The sequence below is a fragment of the Lissotriton vulgaris genome, chromosome 11 (assembly GCF_964263255.1).
Source record: "Lissotriton vulgaris chromosome 11, aLisVul1.2, whole genome shotgun sequence".
Taxonomy (NCBI): domain Eukaryota; kingdom Metazoa; phylum Chordata; class Amphibia; order Caudata; family Salamandridae; genus Lissotriton; species Lissotriton vulgaris.
Genome location: NC_141699.1, coordinates 1,110,988,523 through 1,111,005,087, shown reverse-complemented (window position 1 = coordinate 1,111,005,087; position 16,565 = coordinate 1,110,988,523). Strand labels below are relative to the sequence as shown.

Below are 16,565 nucleotides of genomic sequence, written 5' to 3'. Positions count from 1 at the left end.
ACATCTATTAGTAGGATGACTGAAATAATATCGAGCCCATTAATATCGACTTGCAAAAATATCGATGAGAAAATATCGAGGGACAAAATATCGAGTTTCTATCTTTATACAGGTAAGTACAAAAATATTGACTCTAAAATATCGACTGTAAATAATATAGACTGTCAAAATATCGTTTTTTTTATATGTCTTTAAATTAAGTTAAAACTAATATAAAAATAAATATATTTAATATAAACTTAGTTAAAATGATTAAATAAATGTAATATCATTAAATAATTAATGTAAATTACAAAAAAATAATAATAAATATATATATATATATATATAAATACATATTATTACTAAACATATATAATATTTTCACCGTAGCATAGCAAATTGGTTAAAATTTATTTTAACAACTATAGTGAATTCAACAGTAGAAAAACGCTGGATAGCGTAGGGGTAAAAATTACTATTCCCACTCCAGTGGGTGCAACAGAAGGGAAAACGTTGGATAGCGTAGGGGTAAAAATGACTATTCCCACTCCAAAGAGTGCAACAGTACGGAAAACATTGGATAGCGGAGGGGTTAAAATTACTATTCTCACTCCAGTGAGAGTAACAGTAGGGAAAGCGCTGGATAGCGTAGAGGTAAAAATTACTATTCCCACTCCAAAGAGTGCAACAGTAGGGAAAACATTGGATAGCGGAGGGATTAAAATTACTATTCCCACTCCAGTGGGTGCAACAGTAGGGAAAGCGATAGCGTAGGGGTAAAAATTACTATTCCCACTCCAGTGGGTGCAACAGTAGGGAAAGCGTTGGATAGCTTAGGGGTAAAAATTACTATTCCCACTCCAGTGGGTGCAACAGTAGGGAAAGCGTTGGATAGAGTAGGGGTTAAAATTACTATTCCCACTCCAGTGGGTGCAACAGTAGGGAAAACATTGGATAGCGTAAGGGTTAAAATAACTATTCCCACTCCAGTGGGTGCAAAAGTAGGGAAAGCGTTGGATAGCGTAGGGGTAAAAATTACTATTCCCACTCCAGTGGGTGCAACAGTAGGGAAAGCGTTGGATAGCGTAGGGGTTAAAATTACTATTCCCACTCCAGTGGGTGCAACAGTAGGGAAAGCGCTGGATAGCGTAGGGGTTAAAATGACTATTAATTAATTAACAATTAACAATTTCAATTAATTTACATAATTATTTAATTATTATTAAAAAACTTCCCACCCTATGCCCCTATAAACTCACAACCCACTACAGAAAATTATTTACTAAATATTAATTATTTATCAATTAAATATTTATAATTAATTACCAATTATATTTTAATTAATTACCAATTCATAATTATTTAACAATTATTATTAATTAACATAATTAATTAATTATTATTAAATTACTTCCCACCCTATCCCCCTATAAACCCACAATCTGCTACAGAATTTTTTTTACTAAATAATAATTATTTATCAATTAAATATTTATAATTAATTACCAATTATATTTTAATTAATTACCAATTCATAATTATTTAACAATTATTATTAATTAACATATTTAATTAATTATTATTAAATTACTTCCCACCCTATCCCCCTATAAACCCACAATCTGCTACAGAATTTTTTTTACTAAATAATAATTATTTATCAATTAAATATTTATAATTAATTACCAATTATATTTTAATTAATTACCTATTAATAATGAATTAACATTTATTATTAATTTACATAATTAATTAATTATAATAAAATTACTTCCCACCCTATTCCCCTATAAACCCACAACCCGCTACAGAAAATAATTTACTAAAAATTAATTATTAATTATTTATTATTTTTTACCATTTATATTTTAATTATTTACCAATTAATAATTAATTAACAATTATTAATAGTTTACATAATTAATTAATTATAATTAAATTACTTCTCACCCTATTCCCCTATAAACCCACAACCCGCTACAGATTTATATTACACAATTATTAAAAATGATTAATAACTACCTTATTTTCGATTTTTTTTTGTCTATATTCTATCTAGTCGATATTATGTCTAGTCTATATTTTTGATTCGATATTTTGGCTATTAATATCGATATTACTCGATATTTTTGTAGTCTATATTATGTCTGGTCGATATTTTGGCTAGTCTATATTTTTTACTCGATATTTTGTCCAAACGATATTTTGGAATCGATAATATGTCTGTTTACCCTATTAGTAAAACACTATACATCCTGCTACAGGCCTTTCCTAATTCTTAATACATTTGAGAAATGCTAACATAAAGTTGATATATATGCTAAAACACATTAAATTAATTAAAGAACAATATTCTTTACAACTATGTTATTGGAAATGATATTTTCAATGATATTCTTAACAACGATATTACTTAACTGAAAAAACAATATTCTTGACAACGATATTCCTGCATCACAATATTTTTGCATCATAATATTTTTTTAAAATTCTGTCTCCTGAAATTTCAACTCACGATTTTGTCCACATACCATAAGTGAGGTGCACAATGAAGCACACCCAGGCCTGATTCACAAAGGTAGACTTACACATTTTGAGTATGTTTACATTTTTTGCTATTCTAAAACTACAAGTTATAATTGTTCAAGTGCGGAGATAGGACAGGTCTATCTTTTTATGTGCAGAGTTCTCCACCCTGACTGCGGAGTCTTCACACTCATATCATTACTATTAACTTATAGTTTGTGACGAGCAAAAAAACATAAACGTACAACAAAAGTGTAAGTTTACCTGTGTGAATCAGGCCCCCAGTGTCCAAATTATGATGCTCTCAGGGAGAGCAACAAACAGCTATCAGCTGTCGGAAGTTTGAGTAAGCTTTATGTGTGTTTTTTTCTGCTGCGAGTAATCACAAATAAGCTGGTGTGCAATTGTTTTCTTTTTGTGAAGTGACATTTAATGCATGTTGCTTGAGCAATCTTTCATACTTTCAAACTTCCAATGGAGAACTCTTGCAACCAGGAATCTTCATTTCCAGAATATTAACCTTGCCCTCATCCTCTCCCTAACACCGAATACTCACTCGTTCTCGCGATTACTCATTAACTGAAGCACAAGCAGAGGTTAAAGGAACTATAATGTTGTGAACAGGCAGACCTTTGGCTTTGGCAGTGCTCGCCCAACAGTGTGACTGCGAGCGTGCAAAGGGTCTGTGGGGGCTGTGCCCCGAAACCTCTCTCAGAGCACATTGTCCAGCCGGGTGAGCCTCTGGCCCCCTCCGTCTGCACAGGTTGAGCCATCATGTTCCATTTGTTGGCCCTGCCTCAGAGGGGTGGGGGGCTGCATGGAGCACAACTAGCTTTAGATTTAAAAGGCAAATCAAAGTAAGAGGAATCTTTTAAGTCACCCCAAGCCAAGGAACCAACCTGGCATCAGGGGTCCTTTTCCAGTTGTGCTGAGCCAGCTTCAGAGCATGTTTGTAATCTGTAGTCAAAGAACACACTCAGACCCCTGCAGCAGTGGCATATCGGATGGCACAGTGCATATGAAGAGGGCACAGACTTTCCCATATCTCACAGATAATCATTGCCCATGGGCCGAAGCCCCCCCCAACAAAGGATAGGAGAAACCCCACCCCATTGGGCTGCAGGGGACTGTGTTATGTCTCAATCTGCAGCTCTGTTTCCAGTTGTCCAGAGTCCAACTACAGCAGTCAATCAAAGGCCGGGATCAGGGTATATCTTAGCTTTTCCAGTAACCAGTGCTGTCTGGATACAGCCAGTTTCAGCTAATCATTGTAACGCAGTGGTGTGCTGCCTGCTGCACCTCGTATTAATGTCAGTGCTGTAAACACAGAAAGTGCGCCAAGAAGGCGACACAAGTGCGCGAGTGTTGCAAAAATGGCAGAAGAGTGAAGCCATGTGCCCCCGGGGCTGTTGGCATTCGTGTCCGCCCACACAGTGGTGCATCCAGACAGGTGAGTTGAGGAGCTCAATGTCTGCCTTATTGTGAGGACCCACATATGACGTCACTGACAGAGCAGGGCTCCTCTAGTGGCCTAGAAACAACAGTTCTCTGGCTTCAGTGGTTGTTGACTCCGAGACAAGAGTCATTGCGTCTGAGGAAAGTGCGTCTTCGGGGCCAGAGGCCAAGCCTGCAATAATAACTAGTCTTCAATATAGCGTCTCATCCCGTGTCTACGCTATGTCCAAACACTGTAAGTCCCATTCTCTCTCGGGGATCTCCATTGATAATCATAAGCATTGAATAGTCCCGCCCATGTGGGGGATCGCGGAGCACTTCGTTCAAATATGTCGTCTTTAGTGTAGCCATTCACCTCAGTCCAGGAAGGCCAAGACTAGGACATACTTTGTTAGAAGCATTTTGCAGCCTATCACGAAGGCCATATTGCCCAATTAATTTCATTTATATTTAGAAAGGGTAGAGATTGTTACTTGTTACGGGTGTCTGTGTTGCGTCAGAGCATCAAATTAATAATAGTAAATAATGAGACAAGGGATGCGGAAGTGGAGTAATGAAGATTAGCGGGAAGTAATCTAAACATTGTAGGGCCTGCTGCATTTTGGAGTATGTTTAGTAGTACTACACTTATACTACAAAAGTACTATAAAATACTATTCCCAAATCTACGAGTGTGAATCTTTACCTCCACCTATCCTATCTTTTCTATTAGGAAAGCCTCACACATGTAAGTTTAATTCTTAGTAGTAAATGTGTGAGGAACCCTCGTAGTGGCTGTAAAAGGAGCCCCACAAAATGGGAGTAGTTTACAGGGAGAATGGAGAGGATAATAGAGGTGTTTACGGAGAGGAATGGACCAACCCACAAAAGAGTAAACCCATTCCTGTTCACAAACTGCACTTCTAAAATTACTACAGCTAAAAAGGGACCCAAAACAGTAGTGAAGTACTCCAGTGCAGCACCACACATGGCTAACCTCTGGTATGTAACAGCCTGGCATAGAAAATAAGAGAGGTAGGAAATTATGTTGGAGTAAATTATGTTAAATTATTAAATATAAATATAATAATACTAGAGTATGGCAAAATGTTAAAGTAAATTATGTAAAATAGTAAATATATATATAATTCAATATTTTAAAATATCTAAATTAATAGTTTGTATTTATTATGTAACTGTAAAAGTTTTTAACAACCGTTTTTAATTTAAAAGGCAATATAACATTAACTTTAATTAAAATATAATTAAGTACCTTCATTTAATTCTGTGTGACACTTTTAATTCACTTTTAATAATTATTAATGCATACAAAAAGATAGCTTAGGGGAATTTATTTTTAATTAAAACTGCAGAAAAAATGTTAATTTAATGTTTATTGTTAAAAAAAATAAAGATTTAACACAAAATGTTTATAGTGTTGTTACATTTCTATTTTGTTCTACGCTAAAAAGAAATATATAAAAGTAGTTTACATTAGTGTTCAACATAACAATATTTGTTTGAGTTCAATACATTGTTTTACTTCTGCCTATAATTTACTATAGGAAGACTCCACAGTGGGGTGGTATAAAAAATCCTCATCAATGCACATCAATTAAATGTCTAGAATTCGTTTTGAAAACAATGTAGGGGTGAGTTTGATTGAATTTCAGAATTCAAACTACTTTGCAGAAAGACATAAGCATTATTCTGTTGCTCACCCAAGACTTGTGCTTTTTGTAGAAAGTTTGAATCAGCAGCAAACTCATAACATTACTACTCGGCTTCAGGAACCAATCGCTGCTCTCCTTCCTTTTAGATAAAAATACCTCTTTTCTAAGTGATGCTCCCAGCGCTTTAAGTTTTGAAAATGAAAAATGTAGCCCAATAAGGAACCATTTCAATGTCTGTTTTTAAAAACAGACATTGGAGCGGTTTCTTAAGGGGCCGTATTTTCATGTCAATAACTGCGATGCGAGACATTTATCAATTTCTGAACAATGCTTTTCAGAAACGTTAAGGTCATGGAAACCCTCACAGGTGATTAGCTGTTTGCTACAAATTTACATACCATAACATATAAGCGATTTGGGGCCACATGTACAAAGGGTTTTTGTGTTCGCAAACAGGCCAATTGGCAGGTTTGTCGCATTCGAGTAGGCAAAAAGGCTTTTTGAAATGTACAAATCCCTAGTTGCGATTTGGTAACCTATTACTGAATTGCAAAATGGGTTTGCGATTCTGTATTTGGAAGGGGCGTGTTTAGGGCATCCCATCCTAATAGCCCATCCCAGTGGTATCCAAGAATGTTTTGCGACCGAAATGAGGTTACAAAACATTCCCATTTTACCACCTACTCCAAATAAGTTGTAAACCGTTCGCAAATTGGAATAGTCCCCAAGGGTCCCCTTCCCTTTGTGACTATTGTAGAAACATTTTTTATGAGCAGGGAGCAGTGCCACAGACCAGTGTCTACGCTCCAAAAAATTTAAATAAAATTACATTTTTCTTTTTGAAACACATCCTGTTTTTCCATAAGGAAAATCGGCTGCATTTAAAAAAAAAGTTTGCTTTATTGAAAATCAATCACAGACATGGTGGTCTGCTGACCCCAGCAGGCCACCATCCTGGTGATTTTTGCTATTCCCAATGGGTCACAAACCAGATGTACCTCATGAATATTCATGAGGTGGGTCTATTTGCTACCCACTGAGAATCGAAAAATGTGCAAAACACACGTTTGTGCGTAGGCACTCTCAATTACCAAGAAGCAAATCGCAAAAATGTGTTATTTGGTAATAGTAAATACCTTTGTGCATGTCGCCCTTGGTTTCCTTTTCTATTTCATGTGTTTTATTTCATCGTGCAATCCCTAAGTGTGTTACGTATTTCCAGGATATTACGTTTCTGTATTTTTTGTGCAGCACACTACTCTTGCATACTTTGAACTGATTCCCTCCGGTGTTTGTAAGGGCTATTGTTTAGCCAGTGCTTAATTCATTTAAAAGAAAAAAATGCCAGTGCCCTCATCAGGAGGCCACCACAGCTTACATCACCTAGTGCCCCTTTCAGCACAGCCATCACAGTACATACACAACTACTAACCATCACACTCCTACAAGTGTGACAATTTAGACTGTTCGAGGCCCCCAAAGCTATCAGAATGGCTTGGGCGGCAGGTATTAGTTCTGCTTGTCTCTAAATCACATGAACAGCACCACCATGTGACTACTGTCATAAGAGCCTGTGCTGACAATTAAGTGCCGGTGCCAAGTACCGGAACCCACCAGCTCAAATTAAGCACTGAGTTTACCTCTTTGCAGCTGAGGCTCAAGGCAGTGCGAGTTTTCATGGTGCCTTTCAGTGGGAGATAAAGATAGACCAACTACAAGCACTTCCAATCTTTGGTCTCTTTGCAGAGTGTACAGAGCAATGGTCATGTATTCCCATTGCAGTTGTGATTCAGTGCAAATGCGTGTGGAGGAGTCACAGTCATCGAAAGATTGACAAGGTGAAAGTAAAAGAAAATGCAGTACTTACCGGTGAGTGGATTCCTTGTGTGTGGGGGCGGTGAGGGAGATGCAAGAAAGTGGATTCAGAAGAGTGAAGAGACGACGCGGAAGAAGAAAGGGATGGGAGTAAGGCATGCAGATGGTGGAGATGAAGACAGAAAAAGGTGCACGCGTGTAATTAGAGTGAACATATGAGAGTGATTGAAACACTCCAGACCACTAGCCCTTACACAGGTCTCACTAATGTTCAATTCAGAGTCTCACACTTTCAGAATTGAAAGATTTTCAAGTAATTTTTTTTTTTTTAAATCACTGTTGTCACTCAGTTGTCTTCAACCTGCAACAACCATTGACCAAGCCAATAGTCCTGCCTGGTGTCAGGTGTATGTCAGTTGCTGTGTTCTATTTCTGATGCAATGACAGAAAGTGCAGAGAGGAACCAAAATAACTGGTGGCACACTACGGGAATCACAAAAATGTAGCTTGTGTCTTAAAGCCACACCTTTAATTGCATAGGCCACACCCCTTTTCATCCCACTTAAAACCCTGATGCTGACAGATTATCAAGAGACCCTGACAACGGACTCTCAGTTCCAAACAAATCTTAGATTTTCTCCGTCATCTTCATGTACTTGCTTGATTAATCGCAGGGACCAAACATCCAGAGCGTGTTTGCATCGTCACAGAGTGGAAGGATGGACTTTTATATGAATCCAAGTCGAATTCAAATTCCAAAGACAGCCAGAGCTGCCATCTTTGGAAATGGAGAACCAGGTTTGAGTCACAGCTTCGGCTCAACATTCTGTGAGTCTGGGAAATCAATTGAAGTCTTTGTTCCTAAAACACATGTGTAATGTAAGAAACTGGTGTGGGAGCACACTGCTTCATTTCCCAGCAGAGTCACCCCTAGGCATCATGGTAGATTCAGTTCAGTTCGCCAAGAGAATGTAATTAAAGATGACTAATCTTCCAACAGGCCAGATAGTTTTTACTGTGACAATGCGCCCTGCAACACCAATGCTTTGAAAGTTGCATTAATCAAACGATAGGTTATTACAAATATAATTTCCATCAGTCCTGAAGATGGTCTCACAGATTAACGTTTAGGAGACAGAAACGTCGACCAGCGCCTTCTCCTTTTTCATTCATCTAACTGGAAATTAGAAAAGGTGTTATCTAGACCTACAGAGTGATTTATTTATTTAAGTTCAATGTACCTGTAGGCCTGTATATATATATATATTTGTATGTCAAATTGATTACCTTTTTAACTGAAAGATAAATTCAAGATTTTCTTCTACGCCCGCCTAGTGTTTGTTCTTTTATGTGTGTTTTATGTTGTATAACTGTTAGAAATGGGATCCCTGGCTGGCCAGGGCTTGCGCCAAAGTCAGTCAGAGACCACCACTCCTAAGTCAGGGCAAGGGAGTTACACGCCAAGATAACCCCTGCTCACCCTCTAGGTAACGTGGGGCGAGCAGCAAGGCTAAACTTGGAGGCGAGGTGAGTTAAGTATTTGCGCACGCACCCCAGCAACAACACCCAAGGCCCACCACAAAGGAAACTCCACACAAGGTTATATATAAAAATAGCCTTTGTATTACACCAAAACACATTAGATAAAACACACACTTTACAATGTGCGAACAGGCACGGGCAGAATTTACAGGGGATATGTACAAGACAGGGCCACATGGACCACTGTCAGGAATAGGCACTTTTAGAACTGAGCAGAAGGTATAATTAGCACTTAGAACATAGAATATAAATCACTGTAGCACAAAATAGAACATAAAGCACACAACCAGTAACTACTGGTAAACGGTAAGTACCACCTTCGCAATCCTAACCACCTTAGGAACAGGTCACGCAGGGAACCAGGATCTCACTAGCACCACCTGTACTAGGAGAAAAACAACCACCTAAGTATCACAATACCTGTAGTGGTATAAGCACATAACACATCATGCATAACATACATTCAGAGGTGTAAGGAACAAGGTACATGATGCATAACCAACACATTCAGAGGTGCAGGGAAGGAAAACAAATGATGCAGATCCTACATTCAGCGGTGTAAGGAAGGAAAACACATGATGCCTAAAAACATTCAGAGGTGTAAGGAAAAGAACACAATTGCGCAAAAATCACATTAGTCACAACCTGTGGCAGTCCCTAGGCCAACTGGCCTCTCTAGGGCTGGGACGCCCTGTGTCCCAGTGTCAGGGGCCTAAACGTGGCAGCTGCCCACGAGGTGTTGGGCAGCTGGGAAGCAAGGGTGGGGACCACATTGGAGCCTTCCAGGCTCTGCACAAACCAGCTGTTCCCTTGGAGCCCCGCTGGGCTCTAGACAAAGGACTGGCCCCTTTGAGCCTCGCTGGGCTCTTTGCACAAAAAAATGCCCCCTCTGAGCCTCTCAGGGCTCTAAATAACAGTGGCACTCAAGGGCCCCTTCTGGGCTCGTGAAACAAATATGCCACCTCACTAGGGGAGCAGGGGGGTCCCTCACGGGGGACCCATGAACAACTGTGGCGGCAAGAAAATATGCCCCCGGAGCCCTTCATGGGCAAAACAACTACAATGCCCCAGGGTGCTGGATGAGCCTCATGGGCTCTAAGAACAAAGCGGCATCTCAGGCGCTACAGGCCTGTCTGGAGCTCTCCCCCCTGCCCAGTCCCTTTCTCACTGCTCCATCAGGATTCAAGCAAGCCGGGCCGAAGACGGCTGAAATGCCAGAAACCGGTCCCCGGTAGCTTGTCTCCTTTCTGGTGAAGAATTGGCTTGGTAGTTTAGTCTGCCCTGTTCCCATGATGCACTGGGCCAGGGACAGACTGATTTGCATATAGCCAGGTTCTGAGCTGGGATGGGGCAGTGAGATAAATAACGGTGATGGATCAAGCCCTGATCTTTTGACTGGGTAAGAGTGGTCTGCTCAATTCAGACACTCTGTTCATCACCACCCCCTTTTCTGAATCATTCACACTCACCGGGCTCGAGGGCGGATGCTCTGACGTCGCGCTGGCTCTCCGATGAGGCAGCGCCCTCCTGTTCACCAGGTCCTGCTCCTGGGGGCCGGGTACTGCTCACGACGGTGGGTGGGGCTCTCTCACCTGTGAGAGCCTCGCTGGGGACTCCGGTGGCGTCGTAGGATCACCGTAGAGCTCCCGCTCCTCGGGGCTCTCCTTTTCTCTCTCCCCGGGGCTCTCCCTTCACATGGGAGCCCCGGCAGGCAGCTTCCGACTTCCTCTCTCGGGCTGCGGGGGCGGGACTTCCGGTCCTTCTCCCCGGGGATGCGCCGCAATTGGCCGGCCGGCCAAACACTTCCGGGTCGCCGTGGGCAGCGCGGCGGCCCTTCCTAGGCACTTGCAGGCGGGGGATGAATTAACTGAGGGGTGGGCTCCCTTGAGTTAAAATATAAAAATATTGGCAAGGTCCCTGGCGAGGTGGGCACTCGCCAGGGGCTTCAAAATCGGCAAATAAGCGGGATGAGCTCCCACGCCGGGAATCCCTCGAGGGCGGCAATTAAGCGGCCAAATGCCGGGTGGGCACCGGCAGAGAAGATACAGCGCTCCCAAGTGCTATAATAGCAAATAGAGCGCTTCCAGGCGCTTAGAGGCCCACAAGTACAGCAAAAGTCCTCCAAGAATTACAGCAGGCAGGGGGGGCAAGGCTGGGCCCAGAGCCAGCTCACTGGGTCTCCAGGCAGGGAGACAATCCAAGTGGCAGTCCTCCTGGCCCCAGCAACAGCAGCAGGCCCCTCAGGCAGGATCCTGGCAGAGAACAACCTCTAAGGGGACACAGCCCCTTCTTATACTAGTAAATCCTTTGTTCTGGCACAGGGTGAGGGGAGAAACCAGTCGCAGCTGGTTGGTGAGCACTCTTGATGTGCTCAATCACCCTTTTCATTCACTGGCAGGACTAGGGTCATCAGTCGCACCACAGGGGGTGGAGCCAGCATTGTGTGGGGAAAGCCCAGCCCATTCAGGAACCAGGTGCAGCCCTCCCGAGCCATCAGCATGCTAATCTCACACTCACCACCGGGCAGGCCCATCCAGACTTCCTGGAGCCAGGCTCACCAGCCAGCTCCAGCCAATCACACGCCAGGCATATTTTACACTAATATGCCAACTCCTAGAAGTGGCACTTCCGCACAAGACACAATCATGCCACATACATCATTGCGAAGCATTCAATAACACGAGTTTGCACATACCAAACTCGAGCATGCACACCTCACGCCTCAGGAACTACCAGGGACACAGACATTCCCCATGCATTCCTATGGGAGGGCAGGCCAACCTCACTCCACGCACTCAGAGTGCGTACGCACTTTCCACTGGGACACAGTGAAAGTGCGCACAACCCAAAAAATCACCATCACCAGGTCACCATTAAAAGCAAAAAGTTTAGGGGTGAACCTGCCAGAAGGGCCAAATCCAACAATAACATTGTGTGCTCCTGACCTAAATTAGCAGAGAATCAGATCTAGAATTGACTTCACTAGAGGACCATTGAATTGTCTTCATAAGTTTATATAGGTTACTTTAAAAAGCTATCTTTATAAACAAATTCCCTTGAAGGCACTTCTTACCCTTTCATGAACTGGACTAGAGCATGGGTTGGAGCATGGACTGGAGCATGAACTTGAGTATGGACTTGAGCATGAACTGGAGCATGGGCTGGAGCATGGGTTGGAGCATGGGCTGGAGCATTGGCTGACGCATAGACTGGAGCATGGACTGGAACATAGACTCTAGTATGGACTGTAACATGAGTTGGAGCATGGACTGGAGTATGGGCTGGAATATGGGTTGGAACATTAGCTGGAGCATTTTCTGGAGCATGGACTGAAGCATGGACTGGAGCATGGGCTGGAGCATAGGCTGGAGCATGGGCTGGAGCATAAGCTGGAGCATGGGCTGGAGCATGGGCTGGAGCATGGCCTAGAGCATGGGTTAGAGCATGGGCTGAAGCATGGACTTGAGCATGGACTAGAACATGGGCAGGAACATTGCCTCGAGTACAGGCTGGAGCATGGGCTGCAAAATGAGTTGAAGCATGGGCTTGCTCATGGACTGGAGCATGGATTGGAGCATGAACTGGACCATGGGCTGGAGCATGGGCTGGAGCATGGGCTGGAGCATGGGTTGGTGCATGGTCTGGAGCATGGGCTGGATTATGGTCTGGAGAATGGGCTAGTGCATGGGTTGAAGCATGAGTTGGAGCATGGGCTGGAGCAGGAGCTGTAGCATGGGCTGGAGCATGGGTTCGAGCATGGGTTGGAGCATGGACCGGAGCATGGGTTGGAGCATGGGCTGGAGCATGGGCTGGAGCATGGGTTGGAACATGGGTTGGAGCATAGACTGGACCATGGGCTGGAGCATGGGTTGGAGCATGAACTGGAGCATGTGCTGGAGCATGTGCTGGAGCATGGGCTGAAGTATAGACTGGAGCATGTGCTGGAGCATGGGCTGAAGTATAGACTGGAGCATGTGCTGGAGCATGGGCTGAAGAATAGACTGGAGCATGTGCTGGAGCATGGGCTGAAGTATAGACTGGAGCTAGGGTGGAGCATGGGCTGTATTATGGCCTGGAGCATGGGTTGGAGCATGGGCTGGAGCATGGGCTGGAGCATGGGTTGGAACATGGGTTGGAGCATAGACTGGACCATGGGCTGTAGCATGGGTTGGAGCATGAACTGGAGCATGTGCTGGAGCATGGGCTGAAGTATAGACTGGAGCATGTGCTGGAGCATGGGCTGAAGTATAGACTGGAGCATGTGCTGGAGCATGGGCTGAAGTATAGACTGGAGCATGTGCTGGAGCATGGGCTGAAGTATAGACTGGAGCTAGGGTGGAGCATGGGCTGTATTATGGCCTGGAGCATGGGTTGGAGAAGGGACTGGGGCATGTGCTAGAGCATGGGCTGGAGTAAGGACTTGAACATGGGCTGGATCATGAAGTAGAGCATTGACTCGTTGGTCATATGGATTCACATGGTGGCTTCACACTTAGTCATGCCCCACTCAAAGCAAGGAGCTCCGATCTCAGACTGGAAGCACCTAACTTTAAAGCAACCAGTTATTTGAAAGTCCTTATTTTGAATCCCATCAAATGGCACAGCTCAAAGGGACAAGACGCAGAGGGAAGCTCTGTCTTTTATTTCCCTCCTTAAGCCCAATTCATTTCTGGATAATTATGCTGGTCTCATGTGCATACATATAATTGCACCATTTGCCACTGATTTCCCCTCCCCCAAAATAAGCTTTGTACATGAGATGCTACCCTCCCTCTTAATTTCCTGCTATTTATCTATTTTTAGCTCTTAAATTGATTTTGACTAATGTTAATGGGTGAATGTCCTCACACACACATTATGTGTCTCCATCCTCCCTTCCCTTGGGATCACCCAATCCACACGCAGAAGATTACCTTGAACATTCAAATATTCGATTAATCGCTGCAGCTTTGGCGGCGATCGTACACCAAAGTAATGAAGTACGCAAATCATCCTGCCCAAATACCGAATCTAGAACACTGACTCATCTATCCATACCCAACTTCATGGCATAATGGTAACTCATGTTCTGGATTCAAAATGTGGCAGGGTGATAATAAAACATTGGTAAAGTGGTAGAACACCCATGGGGGCTAGGCCCTGCAGGAACAGCATTTGACATCATTTTACACACTGAGCCCTACAGTCTTTTAAGAAACTTCTAAAGCACAACTATCCAGACAATATTCTAGCAATCCTGCCATTTTCCCATGTACCAGGTGCATATCTGTATCAGCAAAACATTGTTAACACAGAGTGATGGAAGTGGGTTCTCATAGCAGCCAGTGCTGGGCTTGAGGACTTCCATTCTAAACCCTTTTGGGGGCAAGAAGATCACGATACACTGATCGCATCCAATACGTATCAATACAACCAACGCTTGCATGAGCAGGACTTTGAAAATAATGACACAAGGAGAGAGGTGAGCTGCCATCTTGGAATTACTATACCTTGGTTGAGATCTTCGAAGAAGATACCTAGGGTATTTTTTACGAGCCCCTTGCGCCGCCGGTACATCACTTTTTCCCATAAACAAACGGGCGGTGCAAGGGGCTCGTATACAGGCTCCCTAATTTGTAAGGACCTGAACAGAGATGGGCTCAGCCATCTTGGAATTACTGCCATTCAACTGACCCCTCAGAAGAAGAAACCTGTTCGTCCCATGTGAAATTCACATCTTAAACAATACCACACCGACGGTGTGGTAAGTATCCTTTAGCTATAAAGTCGCACCTGAATATTCAGATACAACAATAAGGTTGAAAAAGCCATCGAACAATTTTCTTCAGTGTTGCTATTTTAACTTAAATCTGTACTTTCTTACAAGACTTTGATATGTAAGGCTGATCAGAAAGGCTATTTTTGGGTCAATATTTTCTGAAAGACATAGTATCTGTTGAGCTGTGGCAAAGGGAAGTGATGATGTCGCATTGAGTGTGGCTTCTTTATTTCAGGTATGTTGTGGCCATGTGCGGCGATGGAGCAAACGACTGTGGGGTGAGTAGACAACTACTGAGATCATCGTCTTCAATAAAGTGATGACTTCCAAGATATTTACATTTGAGAGAGTGAATGATATGAAATAGTCACCAGATACAATAAATGTCATTCTTCTTTGCAGAGGGACAGTGTTTAGTACCTCTTGGAAAAATATACATTTCTGAAAGTGGGTTTGATATACAGGATTTATAAATATACTAGCAGCCCGCGCCAGCGTTGCCTGGGGCAGAAAGGGGCTGCGGGCAGCATTTGAGGCTTCCGTGCATTTCTGCCCCCGGCCCAATCCCGCCCCCTCCTGCCCCCTCCCGCCCCGGCCCCCTCCCGCCCGTGTCCCGGAGATCCTTACCTCAGCAACCGGTCCCGCTCCAGGCGCCCCGCCCGCACAGGCCGCCACACTCCAGGCGCCTCACCCGCACAGGCCGCCACTCTCCAGGCGCCCCGCCCGCACAGGCCGCCACTTCGCACAGCAGCAAGCAGGGCCTCGGCAGTCCTCCCAGCAGGTAACAATCTTCGGCGCCATTCCTGGAAGTGTTGCCAGGGAGCGCAAACGCAAATTATGTCATCACGCAGACGTCGCGGCCGGCGCTACTTGCAAGGGACTACTTTATTTTTATTTCGACATTTTTTAAACAACATATATTTTTTATTTTTAATAGCCTATGTCCTTCTGCTTGCCCTGAGGTTTTCAAAGATGTCTTGGGTGTTTTGATTGGTGGTGTACTTTTCGAGTTTACCTGGCTGAAAGGTTTGTGTTCTCTCTTTATAATAGTAGTATAGATACTTGAAGGTGGGGTAATATTTTCACTACGAGGAAAGAAACAGAAGATAGGATACTGAGACTTTTATTGGTATCGACATGATGACCTCTGAATGAAATGTACTCCTACAGTTTAGATTTAGATCGCCACAAAATTCCCATAGTGCTCCAGATCTTCCTCCAAAATATTCTGCTCTTCCCGGACCTCTCGGTCATCTGAGTCCTGGCACGGTCAAGACTGAGGGTGCCTGAGAGATTCTTCGGACAAAAGATGATCAGTTACCCTTCTTCTGTGACGGGTCGGAAGTGACACTGTCAGGGTGAGATCGGAGTATGCTGACGCTCGGTACGCCAAATATCATCATGACACCAGGTGACAGCTACACATTTACCTTCAAAAGTAAAAGTTACTTTTTGAACAACAATTAGGAATTTTGATCTACAATATCATCTTGGGGCCATATCATGATGGGTTTTGCTGGTGCCGTGCAGCGCTAAGTGCCCGTTTTATTCGTCTGTATCGCTTTATGTGAATTAATTCAACACAATATTTCTCTACATTAGTGCTTTAATGTCGGACAGCACACCTCAAAAACAGAACGAGTGAAACCTTGTTCACTGTTTTACCAATCGGTGGTGCCCATGTGGCAAGCAGTGCATTCACAGGTTGCAAACTGTGTTGTCGTTGGGCAGTTCGCTGGAGCCCTGTTCACAGCCAATGGTTTTTAGCCCTCTTGCAAACCACACTGATCATCCCACCTGAGGCACCCTTTGGGCCATGGGATGGCCCCTGGCCT

General features: G+C 43.4%; 1 protein-coding gene across 1 annotated transcript in view; it reads left to right on the top strand.

Annotated features, from left to right (window-relative positions):
* LOC147684260 (putative cation-transporting ATPase 13A4) overlaps nt 1-16,565 on the top strand; it is a 190,033-nt gene that overhangs the window by 142,724 nt on the left and 30,744 nt on the right. Inside the window, exon 21 of the mRNA XM_086944971.1 lies at nt 14,966-15,008. Within this exon, the coding sequence (XP_086801097.1) occupies nt 14,966-15,008 (43 nt within the window). The remainder of the gene's footprint in view (nt 1-14,965; nt 15,009-16,565) is intronic.